This window comes from Limulus polyphemus, unplaced genomic scaffold (assembly GCF_000517525.1).
Source record: "Limulus polyphemus unplaced genomic scaffold, Limulus_polyphemus-2.1.2 Scaffold2089, whole genome shotgun sequence".
Lineage (NCBI taxonomy): Eukaryota > Metazoa > Arthropoda > Merostomata > Xiphosura > Limulidae > Limulus > Limulus polyphemus.
In genome coordinates this window covers 4234-18904 of record NW_013667699.1, presented here as the reverse complement: position 1 = coordinate 18904, position 14671 = coordinate 4234, and the positions used below count along the sequence as shown (strand labels likewise).

The following is a 14671-nucleotide window of genomic DNA, read 5'->3' as shown; positions in this document are numbered from 1 at the left end:
ATGTGTTATCTATATGTATATAAAGTCATTCAGTAAATCTAGTGTTGATGTGTTATCTAAATGTGTATAAAGTCATTCAGTAAATCTAGAGTTGATGTGTTATCTAAATGTGTAAAAAGTCATTCAGTAAATCTAGTATTGATGTGTTATCTATATGTATATAAAGTCATTCAGTAAATCTAGTGTTGATGTGTTATCTCAATGTATATAAAGTCATTCAGTAAATCTAGTGTTGATGTGTTATCTAAATGTATATAAAGTCATTCAGTAAATCTAGTATTGATGTGTTATCTATATGTATATAAAGTCATTCAGTAAATCTAGTGTTGATGTGTTATCTAAATGTGTATAAAGTCATTCAGTAAATCTAGTATTGATGTGTTATCTATATGTATATAAAGTCATTCAGTAAAATCTAGTGTTGATGTGTCATCTAAATGTATATAAAGTCATTCAGTAAATCTAGTGTTGATGTGTTATCTAAATGTGTATAGTATAGTTGTTTAAATCTCTTTATTTGTAACTAGATGCAACAGAACTGTTTAACCGAAAAATGTTCTCTTCACTATAAACAAAACAACTTACGAAAAGTATGCCAAGATCGAGTTCGTATATTTAAACAATTCCTGTCAATCAGGTCGACACAAGAAACAGCCGCATCGCCTATGGTAAATGTAGGATCATAAGGCTGCCCGTGCCAAGGGAACAAAAACTGTGTCCTTTGTCTCCATAGTAACCATATAAATATTTGTCCAAGCCTGAATCATATAAAGATATATACAAACATATATATGTAATATTTTTTTGAGTAAATTTTGCTTTACAGACAAAGAAAAATTAACATTAAAAACATTTGGATATAGAGATAAAAAAAACCTGTTGTGGGTGAAGACTTTTTTTATATTAAGTGTCCATTTAAAAGTAAATTCTCTATAGAAACTTTTGAAATGCATTGAACATTTTAATTACACAGTCAAAAATTACATAAACTTCCACTCCAAGCAAGCTATTCACTGAAACTGAAACCAAATGTTAATCCAGCAACGAGCACAAAGATAATATAACATACTAATAAAGAGATGATACATAAAATATAAAAACAAAATAGCTAAACTTTAGAGTATTATCAAAAAATTATAAATCTTCACATTGAGTACCAGACTAAAACATCCAGGTACAAGATTTATAAATAAAACATCATGTTTAAAACTGGTTGCCATAGAAACCAAATTTCACATTGAATGTCACATTATTCAGGGTATTAGGAACACAGTAGAGTGTATTTCTAAAATGATCACATGATGTGTTCAATACACTTTCCATCAATCTAAAACAGATGAAGTTACAGCCAGCATCACACTAATTTCACATTATCAAGAAATGGAACAACAACAAAAAACCAATGCTAGTTAGTGTTAGTATAACATGTTTTTAAAACACCCTGTACCATGTCCACATTTTATTGTACTAAACTTATGATTCTCGCCGTGCCCCCTGGTGTATTCTTGTCAAGTTGAGACTAGTTGTTTTAAGAAATAATTATTTTAAAGAAGTAGTAATCAAAGCTTTACTGAACTGCAGCTATACCAATGTTTTTTTTCTTTACTCCCATTGCAGAGGAGACAAGTTAAATGTAGCCCAAGGTTATTTAAGGGAATGTACACCATAGGTACACCAATTACAGTTGAGGCTCAGGGCTCACCTTAGGGTCCTCGAAACTCTTGGGTTAAACCTTATGCATTCTCCTGCTTTTTGAGAGTAATTTTCCTAATTTTGATGCATTTTTACAGGGACAGATTAAAAAGTGTGTGTGGTGGGGGGGGGGGACTTCCTACACCACTGCATTGGTAATAATTTTCTTCCTGTTGAAACTGGTAAAGGCCTCTGACTTCTACAAAACAAATAAAAACTCCTAATTTTGTTAACTTCCAAAAAACCACAAAAATATTGTGTAACATTTCACCATTTTACTCAAGCTTCAAAGTAAAAAATATAGAAGTAATCTTTATTATTTCTAAAAAAACAAAATTCTATCAATTCTCAAGCAATAAACAAACTAATTCTTATTTTTAGAAAATGACTTGATAAAAACCATGATACTGTCAAATTCTCTTTTAAACCCCAAAATAAAAAGTTTACCCCTTAAAAGGAGAGCTACAAGTGAAAAGTTAAAACCAAATTTCTCACCTACAGAGGGCACTGTTGGGTGAACATATGGACCTAAAATGTGATTATCTTTACATGCATATTTCTTTGCAAATGTGAAGTACATAATATTTAATCCTATGTTTATATATATATACACATCTGAAGGACTAGCTACATTGAAATAGTAAATTATTAGCACCAAAACTACTGATTCTTCAAAACCTATATAAGTACAGATTGTTAGATGTATCGAAGTTATATAACATTACATGTGAACAACAGGGACCATTTTGTCCTTCAAGGCTGTTCTTGCACACCCACCCTTTATTTTCCTCAAATTCTTGTAAGGTGCCAGCTCTCACTACTGCCGACAGCACCTCGTTCAAGGTTTACCGAAGAGAATGAAGAACTGAAACACTGTACACATAGTGGAAATAATTGTTTTTAAGAGTATACATATATATATATATATATAATGAAGAGAAAGAAAACAGTCACTTTTCCCTCACCAGACTGAGAAAAGGCTAACTTAAATGCTGTACGTGTACTGACAGCTGGCCACTACAACAGCCCTAGTCTTGGGTTACTGATGATGGTGGAATACAATAATTTACTATTTCAATGTAGCTAATCCTTCAGATGTGTATATATATATAAACATGGGCTCACCAGACTGAGAAAAGGCTAACTTAAATGCTGTACGTGTACTGACAGCTGGCCACTACAACAGCCCTAGTCTTGGGTTACTGATGATGGTGGAATACCTTTAAATGGACCTAACCCACTGACAGGTGGTGACTCAAGCAACAGACTGGACTTCACACTTCGTTCTCATCATAACTGACACATTTTGGTAATGGGTGACAAAAATTACAGTACCTATTTTAAGAAACAAAATATAAACACAGAACTAAGAATTGGACACCATAATGTTTATCAGAATGAGACTTTCATACAGGAGTTCAGTAGTCCTACTGTTCACTATTTCTAGAAGTATCCAAGTGTGTGTATATATATTTCATAAATAAATGTACACAAATTGTACCTTTATCTAAATGACTGTAAACATATCATAAAAGGAATTTACTGGTCAGCTAAATATCTGTATTATTACCTACACCTCTACTTACCCAATGTGCACGGGACTTGATCTATTGGACCGACCCTTTCCTGGAGAAGTAATTTTGATAATAATTCTGAAATAACTAAGTGTATCTTCATGAAATATGGCACACTTTTAGTAAAGAGTACAAACCTGTTGTACACAAAAAAAATCAGACGTGTCACAAACGTATTTGTACTCAATATACGTCTGTGAATTGCAAAGTGTCTGTTAAGATGCTACATTAAAAAGGTTTGTTAAAAATATTATATCTGTAGGTGTAGGCGATATGTTGACTCATTGGATAGAAGGCAGAGGGTTGTTATAAATGAAGTTCAGTCAAACTGGATTAATAGCACAGGTGAGACACCTCGGGAGTATGTCTTTTTTTGATTTACATCATTAATACAGATGAGGAAATGGTCAATAAAGTATTTAACCTTGCCGATGACGATAAAGTTTTTGGGTGTTGCTGGCCACGAGGATGCTGCTGCTGGTTTATAAAAGGATCTGAATTGTTTAGCAAGTTGGTAAATAATTGACAGATTGCTTTTAACTATATTAAATGCAGGTAATTCGTGTGGGTTATCATAATTTGAATTATAAGTATAATTTTGATGGGAATAACCTCAACAGTGTCGTAAAAAAAAAGGAAACTTGGTGTAATAGTTGATTAGTCTCTTCAGCCATTCAAGCAGTGTACTGTTGTTAGTGGTAGGGATTTTAGGTTGTATCTACAGAAATATTGAATACAAGTCCAAAGAGGTCATGTCACTGTATAGGTCAATGGTTAGACTACATGTGAAGTATTGTGTTCAGTCTTGGGCACCTCACTTTTGGAAGGACATTGAATTATTGGAAAGTGTTAAGAGGTGGGCTACTAGGATGTAAAGGTTGTCATACAAGGATAGGTTAAGTTTTCTGAAATTGTTTTATCTTGTAAAAAAAAAAAGAGTTAGAGGGGATCTAATTGAGGTGTTTAAGATTATTAAGGAAACTGACAGTGTTGATGCATCATCTTTTTTTCGTACTTAATGGTGAGACTAGAGGTCACAAATATAAATTTGGGCAATGTAGGAGTCATCTTCAGTTATGACAGCTTTATTTTTCTAACAGGGTGGTTAGCCTTTGTAAGGAGTTGCCTTCAGATGTGTTGGATGCAATTAATTTAAGGTAATTTAAAGGAAGGTTTTATAATTATTTGAATGATTAGGGCTGGTTTTCTGTATTTAATATTTAGTTGACAGCTAAGTTAGTGGATGAAATGGCCTAGATGGATCAACAGGTTCATAAATGTATGTATGTATTTATATGTATGTGCCCACAGCCCCAAAATACAGGGCAAATGTGTGGTAATGGGATACAAACCATAGACCTTTGGATTCAAAGTGCAGCATGCTAACATATACACCATGCCCAGATCCAGTAAAAAAAATATCTTAAATTATCAGTAGTGGTATTTGATGCATGACGAAAATAACATCAATTTTTTTACTCTCAAAACGTTTCTGGTAAAAATTAAGAATTTTTTGTTTCACTGGACAATTTTCAACCAATAAAAACTGTTAAAAACACGTTTATTTATCTATAATAATGAAGAACAAATAGTTTTATAGGAATTCTGAAAATAATGTTTTAATCTCATCAAAACTGGTGAGGCTTCATTTACAATGCTGTGTGTATAGTTTTTATGCCCCCAGTAGGTTCAGAAGATATGTTGAAGGAAACACCCAAATCGATGGTTAGATACTTACTGCAATATCATGGCAAGTGGATATTAATATTAAAAAAACAAAAGTTATTAACTAATAAGTAGACTTAGGTGATCATATAAGCTGTTAACCATGAGAACGAACCCTGGTTTGAATCATTTACACAGTAAAGAAAGGCTTAAAGATTTAGGCTTATTTTCTCTGGAACATAGAAAAAGTAAATGTTACTAAGAATAAAAGCTTGGATATTATGGACGTAAGATAACAAGAGTTGCCAACTCTTGAAAATTTTGAAGAGGAATTTTTGTAAGGGCTGTACATATGATTTAGGTACTTTTTTTACCCCCCCCCCCCATCAAAACTTGGTCACATGGATGACCTCTAACCAAAGTAAGTGAACACTTCAATAACAGTTAGTAGGAAAACATAAACACATTTTATCTCTAAGTAGGACAGGTCAACCCAAAAGATGTTTAATTTCTGTTAGCAAAAAAGAAAGTACCAGATCCCTATCGACATTTTGTGTGTGTGTGTAGAATTTCAGTTTTAAAAAATAACATAAGCAATATTGATGCTAGAGATTGGAGAGAGTAATGAAATGATTAGATCTGTCCAATATCAATCTCTAATACCATCAAGGTGGTCTTAAAATTGATTAGTTTTTCTGTCTTTAGGTTTAAAAACAAATCCAAAATTGGTATTCGGATCTCTAGAAGAATGTAAGCACTGATTTTAGGTTTGAATCATTTACATCCTAAAGAGAGAGGCTAAAAGTAATGGGATTGTTTTCTCTGGAACACTAAAGGTGAGCTTCAAATATAAACTGGAATATCATGGATGCTAAGCAGTGCTTGATATCTGTAAAAACAAGTTTTAGATCTCACATCTTGAGAGATTTGGCACCGATTTTAGGTTTGTAAACTCATTTATACTGTCCCATTGAGGAAATGAACTTTCACTTATAATATTATGACGTTGTGAATGTTTATATGAAGATGCATTATGCAAATTTGTTTAAATTATTTTAAAGTTGTTTATTCGATAGGTATGTGTATGAAAAGGTCTACAGTTAATGTGGTTTTGACTGCTTGTTTTAGTGGGTTAAGGGTAACTTTCTGTCACCTTACTTTTTATGTTCTCAACTAATTCTCCAGGAAACTGAAATCATGAATGTAACAAAAATAGAAAATTTTGAGAACAAGTATCACACCGTGAGTTTGCACCCAACTTGGTATCTCACACTTAATAGACCAGTATTCTGTACCCATTCCTTCAGAAAGCCATTGATCAACGAACCAAAACACTGGCGCACACAAAAGTATAATTATTATTATTTTCACCTAACTAATAATAAAAGTTATCAAACTAGATTCCATAATAAACTGAACAATAACTTAATATGCCAAAATTTCAGCTCAAACGAATTGGAATAAAACAAGATATCTTTAATAAAAATTTCTGAGAATTTTGATAAACAGTTTAAAAATTCAGTTAATTAAATTACGAGAAATTAAGCCAATGTTTCGAAACACAATTATAATTTATATATATATATATTCTTGTATTCTACATGAGTCTACAACTACAAACACTCGAAGCCAATTACGGTTTTTTTCACTTGCCTTTGTACTTGTATTCGTTTAAAGTTTATATTAACACTAACAGTATGTTTGGTGATAGACTTATGAACGTGTATTTATCGTTCCTATGCTTAAGTTAGGGTTAAGTAGTTTGTTCTTCATTTAAAATAAGATACGAACATTTAAGACGATCACTTTAATTATAACTTATTGTTGATGAAGACTTTATAATTTATTTCAGTTTGAATATATACTCTACTTATAGCATTTACTTTCATGTATTAATAAATAAGTTAGCAAGTATATATCAGCCTCTTTGTCCAAAAACATCACTTGCTGCTCTTATAGTGCCCTCTACAGGGTTAAACTATTACTATTCACAAAGAATCAGCATCACTTAAAAAAAGGAACTTAACACTCTTTCCACTATTTTTAACAATTCTTTCTCTTTCAACGTATATATATATATACATATATATATATATCGCTTTTAACATTGTTTAGAAGATAATTTATGTTATAGATGTAATATTACTATATACACTGTGCGGTAGACAAATTTTCCGTAAAAAATAAAACAAGCCTCACGTGTAACACTGACTTATGTTTCAACGCTCTGGTGTTACTCTACCTGTAATAATGACCCATATTTGTAACTTTACATGTAGCAAAGACGTGTATTTCAATACATGTAGTTCTAAGAACTGATGAGCGAAAGTAAAGAATATATTACAATAAAATGTCAACCATACTATATACACCATATCCTATGACAACGAGGCCTTTTCGTGGACCAAACTCTCTTGTACTTTTCTTAACATGTGTGTAAAAATAAGATGCATAACTTGTAGGATCCACAAGAGGGTTTAAAGACCAGTACGCATTACATATTTTCAGGGCTAACTCCAGGTTATAAATACTTTCTCTCGGCAGGGTCGTATAAGAATCCTAGATTAGGGTTATGTTGTAGGCTAAACCACCAAAGACAACAAGGTGTTAACTACAAATATAATTTTTTCTTCTTAAATATATATACTTTTGTTGATGCAACGTTTTGGGCAATGTCCTTCTTCCGGTAAATTTCCAATTCAGCTACAGAAACACGAAGAAAGGCATTGCAGAAATGTCGTATCAACAAAAATATATATTACGTAATTAACACCTTGTTGTCCTCGGTGATTCGCTTAGATTTTTAGTCCTGGTGGTGGTAGCAGAAGTTATTCTTTTTTAAATTTTATTGTGTAATGTAAACGCTGTTTTGTCTATATTCTTAAATAAAGTTTATTGCACAATGTTGCCCTATTCACATTTTATAATTGGATTAAAGATGTATTACTAACGTCATTACCTTCAAACAACGTCACTCCTGCCATTTTTTTAAAAATCAGTTGTAAAGTTAGTGTGTTTGCGGTTATTACTTTCAAAGTTTTACAATAAACATGAATAAACCAGTGATTTAAGCAAAAAAAATCAAGGTAGTAAATCATGTTTAAATGAACTCATTCAAATAGTTGAATATGTGACCATTTCTTCATAAACATTATTCATTGTTTTCGGGTTTTTTTTTATAGAAAATCTGGAAACTGTATAACTTATTAATTACGTGTAAAATACCTATTTCTGATGAAAACTATTCGCGAATTTGTTCTAGTGTTAGTTCAAAAATTCCAAACGCACAGAAAGACAGGAATTTCTTGTGAATACCATTTTAAAGGAATGAGAAGAGAACTAGAAATTTTAAAGGGTGAGAACATAACATTTCTGAGCTTCAAAGTTTTTCAACTAGTTCAGCATTTGCTCTAGTTTTCCGTGCACGTATAAAACTGTTATAATTTCTAAGCTATGTTTCAATTTTATTAATTAATTTGTAATAATTATAAAAGGTCATTATTTGTTTATTATTTTAACAAAACCAAACTTTTACTTTATTGTACAAATACATGCACGATAGAAGGTGATATTGTTCTGTGCTCAATATTCCAGCAAATTTTACCAACACCTTGGTAGATGGCGCTTATGGTATTTCTTTAAAAAAATATCGATTTTTTTTAATTTTTTGTTTTCTACTTTTTATTTAATATATTTTATAATTTAGCTAAAAAAATTAAAATAAACATATATCTTAACTTATTAAAAGCTGATATTATACCAAAGTTATCTAAACAATAAATTAGTTTCTTTAAAATTTATAGTGTTTTTGAAAACAATCTAAACTTGTTTCACGTTGGTTGAAATTAGTTGTGTGATAATTTGTATCTCCTTGATTTTAATTTTTGTACATACGCGTAGTTATTCACACAAACGCTTCCTTCTAATCAAGTTTATTTATTACTAAAGCTAGTCAGTCAGTAAAATAAGTTTTTGAAATATATTGTGTTATTTTTGAAGATTATTAATTGAAAAGCTTTAATTATACTGTTATAGTTTTGTATAAAACTATCTCGATTTTTTAAAAGTTAAATTTCATTTAAGTTGTAAAATACATCTAATCTGTGTCTGAAAGTGAAATTTTCATATGTATACGTGTTTGAAGGACGCAATTAGATTAAAATTAGACCGTTAAATTACATTAACATTAAGACTGTCTACGTTAAAAGGTTAATCTCATTCGTTTTAATGTTTTGCTTGTTTACAACTTATATTCTGATTTTATAAATTTTTCAGTTTTATATGAAAATTACTTTAAATTTCTTGTCACCCTGGTGGCTCATCGGGTTTCGGTAAGCGTTTAACAAAAAACAAAAATAATGTATATTTTCGGCGTGTGTGTCTTCAGCTGAACAAATTAAGGCCATTTAGACATTACTTAATATTTTAATCGGCTTAACATTGCACTTACAATTTTTATTGATTGTAATTTATTATTATTTACAAATGAACAAACCCTAAAAATTTCACAACAACAACAACAACAAAAGGGTCACAATTAATTTTACAGCTAGCCTATATCATGTGAAAATTTGGTACTGCGAGCCGAAACGAAACCGGAGTTTATGAATCTTGTTTTGTATGGTTTGTTGCTGAATTTTATAACATTTGAGTGACGCTTTAAATATTTTGTTTAAATTTATCTCGGACGAAATGCACATCTCTTGAGGTTATCGTATCGATATACATCACGAACTAACGAAAATCCTTTACGTTAGTGATGAATAAATTTAGAAACAAGAAGCTACCGTCTTAATTATAACTAGTAAACATTTATGTACTTAAATTACGTACAATATACTGTTTCACGCTAACAAAGAACCACGCAAACAGTAACCACTACGCATAGTAAAACACACTTCAAACGACAAAAAAAACAACAAAAAACAAGTTATTATTTCAGTCTTTTATCAAACTTTTCACAAAACGACGACAACTTTAAAATAAGCCTTTTACTAAAGCTGTAATACTAAACGTCGAAGAAAATGGGCAACGATAAATACCATATACATTCTTCGGGGCCCATGATGTCAATCTTAGAATACGAGGAAGGTTTAGAGAAACACGACAGCTTTGTTATCTATGCTATATAAACAAAATTCAAAGACAACCTGCTGTTTGTAGCTCGTAAGCAACCTTATCCGGTGATGTACAAGTGAAGCCTACAATCATGAACGCACGTTTAAACTAGTTTATCTCCATCTCACACCGGTGTTTCTTAAAATGGCGTACGTATCCTTCAGCGCGTACAGATTACTATATGTTATAACAGATTTATTTGATGGGAAGAGACAATGTAAAAACAAGTGTTGTTACTGGAACGTTTGGGTCTTTAGTAGTGTTAGGTCGTAAATTCTAGTTTCGATCATATTTATCTCCCTCTTTAGCGCTGTGAGTTTGGAAAATTTTTCATCCCTCCACACCGTTCGCCAGTCTCAAGTTTTTGATAAATAATGAAATATTAAAAGACGCGTGTTTTACTGGGTATCTTAAAATAGCCTGGTACTGGGAGAGTGGTTTATCTATAAACTTAAATGAATTTATTATATTTTTCATCACGAATCGTTGAATGGTCTCGTTTCCTGTAGTAGCGGCGGGGGGGGGGGGGGGTGATGATCGCTACACTATACAGTTACACAGACATTTTACTAACTGTACTGTTGACCACCTCATAATACTAACTGTACTGTTGACCACCTCATAAAACTCCGCTATCCCGTATCAGTTATAATTTAGACTTATAACTAAAGCAGTGTAAAGCGACTTAAGGAAAACTGCAGAAAATATTTAGGGTTATTGTCATGATTACAGGTGTTTTCACGTGTACACAACTTTACGAAACTATTTTCAATCGGCTGCCTAGAAATCTTAATAATAAGGCCAAAAATAGCGAAATTCATATAAAGCTCTGTGCTATGTATATAGTTGAGCAAAAATAATCAAGATTAGCGCGCAGATATAATGTCAGAGGTCATTTGACCCCATAAAGCCAACCATGGCGCAAAATGCTATATGATGGCCACGTGGCTTCTTTTTCGAGAACATCATTGGATTACTTAGACTCTTCATCATCTGGTGGGTGTTTGGCCAGCGTCATAAGGATCATAGTCAGCTCCTTCTTGTTGATCTTCCCGTCTCTGTTAAAGTCACATCCTCGTAAGATGGCATCCTGGAATTCCCCGAGATCTTGAGCGTCATAGTCCTAAAATGTAAAGGTGAATTATCTCTCTCTCTCAAACAGTTTTTTTTTTTCCCTAAAAGGTACCTTATTTGTGTCTTTGAATAAAGTATAAACAATGACATACGCGCTTGACACGTCCCAAATCAAGTACTTCGGTGTAAAAACCCAGGCCTATTTTAGTGTTCCAAACAACAGAATTTTAAAGTTGTCTAGATATCAAACATAATTTAATAAATTTATGGAAATTGTTCATATTACAAATCAATGTTTTCCTTATAAAAAGGCTTATAATGATAATGGGTTTTGGCGAGAGACGAAAAATGCTATACTTTTTTTCGCTCCGGTTCCTTATTTAAATAGCATCAGTTAAACCCACACATCAGGGACTCCTTTATTATCTATCTGATTAACTTATGACAATAAGATAACCAAAAAATTAGAAAAAAAAATTTGGATAATATAGGCTTAAAAACAAATGGTTACTACTGGTAGAGTGTACGTTTAACCATCTGCGTTCAGGGAGTTAACGTTCGATCTCTCCCTCCCCAAATTGGCTACAAGTGTTGGAATCGTAGCAATAGATGGAGCCACTAGTTTCACCACAAGTTTGTTTGTTTGTTATGAATTTCGCACAAAGCTACACGAGAACTATCTGCGTTAGCCGTCCCTAATTTAGCAGTGTAAGACTAGAAGGAAGGTAGCTAGTCATCACCACCCACCGCCAACTCTTGGGTTACTCTTTTACCAACGAATAGTGGGGATTGACCGTCACATTATAACGCCCCCACGGCCGAAAGGGCGAGCATGTTTGGTTGGAGGGGGATTCGAACCCGCAGATTACGAGTTCAGCGCCCTAACCATACCGGGTCACCACAAGTTAATATAATATTATCATTTGGTCGTTTAGCACGATGGTGAATGAATTTCAGGAATTAGATGCTCACAATAAAAGCTGATCCTGGTATAATAGAACTAAAACAGTAACCGTTATGAATTCTCCACGACGGTCTGAAATACCAGCCATATACCAAATAATATATCTAGCATTAGAGGTGAAGAACAAAAGTTAAAATACTAACTACCATTTCGGTTTGTCTTAATAAGTACACTCTGTGGAATTCTTATTTCATGAGTACTTAGCTATAAAACAAGTCATTAACGTTAAAATGTTCGCATTAAGAAACCTTCATGTTTTTTACCTTTTTCACGAGCTCTAGAAGGTCCTTCAAAAACCCCTTTAATTCTTCGTTTTCAATTGTACCATTTCTGTCCTGTAATTAAAAAATAAATTTGTGCTTTTGAGGGAAGTTAATTAGCTTAGTAAACATTTTCAGGTGTCGATCACTGCGTTTAATTGTCAAACTGTTTACACCGAAATTTAGACTACTACACAAAAAAACAAAAAACAGACCACTTTAAAGTTTAGAAGTTTCAATACGAAAACAGAACTTACCCTGTCGTACAGTTCGCACTGAAACAGAACTTACCCTGTCGTACAGTTCGCACTGAAACAGAACTTACCCTGTCGTAAAGTTCACACTGAAACAGAACTTACCCTGTCGTAAAGTTCACACTGAAACAGAACTTACCCTGTCGTAAAGTTCACACTGAAACAGAACTTACCCTGTCGTAAAGTTCACACTGAAACAGAACTTACCCTGTCGTAAAGTTCACACTGAAACATAACTTACCCTGTCGTAAAGAGCAAACACTCTTTCGATGTCTTCCCTGGTCAACTTACTGCAACCCTGCCATAACGACAAAATGGCCCTCAGTAAACGTTGCTTCAATATAATATATAGTTAAATAACTGTAGGTTTATGTATAAAAAACTACGTTTTCAATTTGCGACAGTACCGGCGCTGTAAGTGGGGGAGGGGGCGACAAATAGTGTACCAGGGATCCCCCAAGTTTTCAATATTCGTTTTATTAATGTGTATATTGTTTTTGATCAATTCTGCATTTAATTTTTTTAACATATTCACTTTTTTATGTTTACCACAAATGAGGTAAGGGCCCCCTATTAGAAGTCTCTGGACCAGGGCCACAGAAAATCTGGCGCTTGTTTTGCGTGCGTGTCTTTCAACAAAAGACTAGGGAGGCAGCGAAATAACAATGTCGAGTGAGTTTGTTTGAAGTTATGCACAAATTTACATAATGGGCTATCTGAGCTCTTCCCACCACGGGTATCGAAATCCGTTTTTTTTTTTGCGTTGTAAGTCCGCAGACATACCGCTGTGCCACTAGAGGGCGTCGAGTGAGTTTTATTTGCAGTTCTTGCAAAACTACACGAAGACAATTCTATTCTATCATTTCTAGTTTAAGAGTGATACACTAAGAGGGGGAAGGCAGCTTAGTCGACACCAACTACCGCTAATCTATGGGGTACTTTTTTTATCCATAACTTCCTTGTCCATGAGCATTCACAGGGGGGGGGGGGGGGTCAAGGGGCACCCCCCCGAAAAATTTCTGTAGACCCCCCCCCCATGTCCTTGTCTAGTTGAATTTTACATGATGCTATTCTCTCTCGAAAGGAAGCGAGAAATAAATAAGCATACATACCTAGCTATATGCTAGAGAATCTAATAAGCGTTAGGCCCGTGAACAAGCTATATGAAACGTATCGTTCTAAAAGCCACAAAAAATAAACATTTCAAGAACAATTATAGCTGCAGCCACAGGCGTAACCCGAAAATGAAGGAGGTGGGAGACCCAAATCAGCCAGAATCGTAACTACAATTATTGTAAGGGACTCAATTACTTTTTATGGGCATCTTTTGTAGTTACGCCATTGGCTACAGCTGCAGTCCTGCTACAAAATTTGATAAAATAACCACGCTACAACCATGTATATATTACATACATTCGATAACAGTTAGACAACTTTTTCAATAAAGTTTGTTTTCAAGTATAAATAAGTTTTTATTTACTTATTTTTGATTTCTGTTCTCTCACTTGTCACACTGCAAACAGGCCTTACGTGTTGATAAATACGACCACTGTTTTAAGTTTAATCACACAGGCCTTACGCGTTAATAAATATGACCACAGTTTTAAGTTTAATCACACAGGCCTTACGCGTTAATAAACATGACCACAGTTTTAAGTTTAATCACACAGGCCTTACGCGTTAATAAACATGACCACAGTTTTAAGTTTAATCACACAGGCCTTACGTGTTAATAAATATGACTTACTTTGAAAACTGATCGACAGAGGAAGTTTTCTTTGACTGGAAGCAGTCTACAAAACAAACCCGAAATAAGTATTAACACAACACTCACCAGAAAGGTAAAACTCCATACATAATTACATAATCAATACTTAAAGCTGGTCAAAGTGTTCAAGAAAATGTTTTATTGAATTTGTAGACGTCCTTATCCTAAACAATAAGTCTCCAGAGACTTGTTATCCTAAATAATAAAGTATCCAAGTGTTCAGAGACCTGTTATCCTAAATAATAAAGTATCCAAGTGTTCAGAGACTTTTTATTCTGTCTGTTTATCTATCTCTCCAAGTT

General features: G+C 33.2%; 1 protein-coding gene across 1 annotated transcript in view; it reads right to left on the bottom strand.

Moving 5' to 3' along the window:
* Nucleotides 1–9336: 9336 nt before the first annotated feature.
* LOC106465897 (calbindin-32-like) overlaps nt 9337–14671 on the bottom strand; it is a gene marked incomplete at its 5' end in the record, with an annotated part of 9130 nt that continues 3795 nt past the window's right edge. Inside the window, 4 exons of the mRNA XM_013926136.2 lie at nt 9337–11172; nt 12351–12422; nt 12843–12899; nt 14349–14394. Coding sequence (XP_013781590.1) covers nt 11023–11172; nt 12351–12422; nt 12843–12899; nt 14349–14394 — 325 coding nt within the window. The remainder of the gene's footprint in view (nt 11173–12350; nt 12423–12842; nt 12900–14348; nt 14395–14671) is intronic.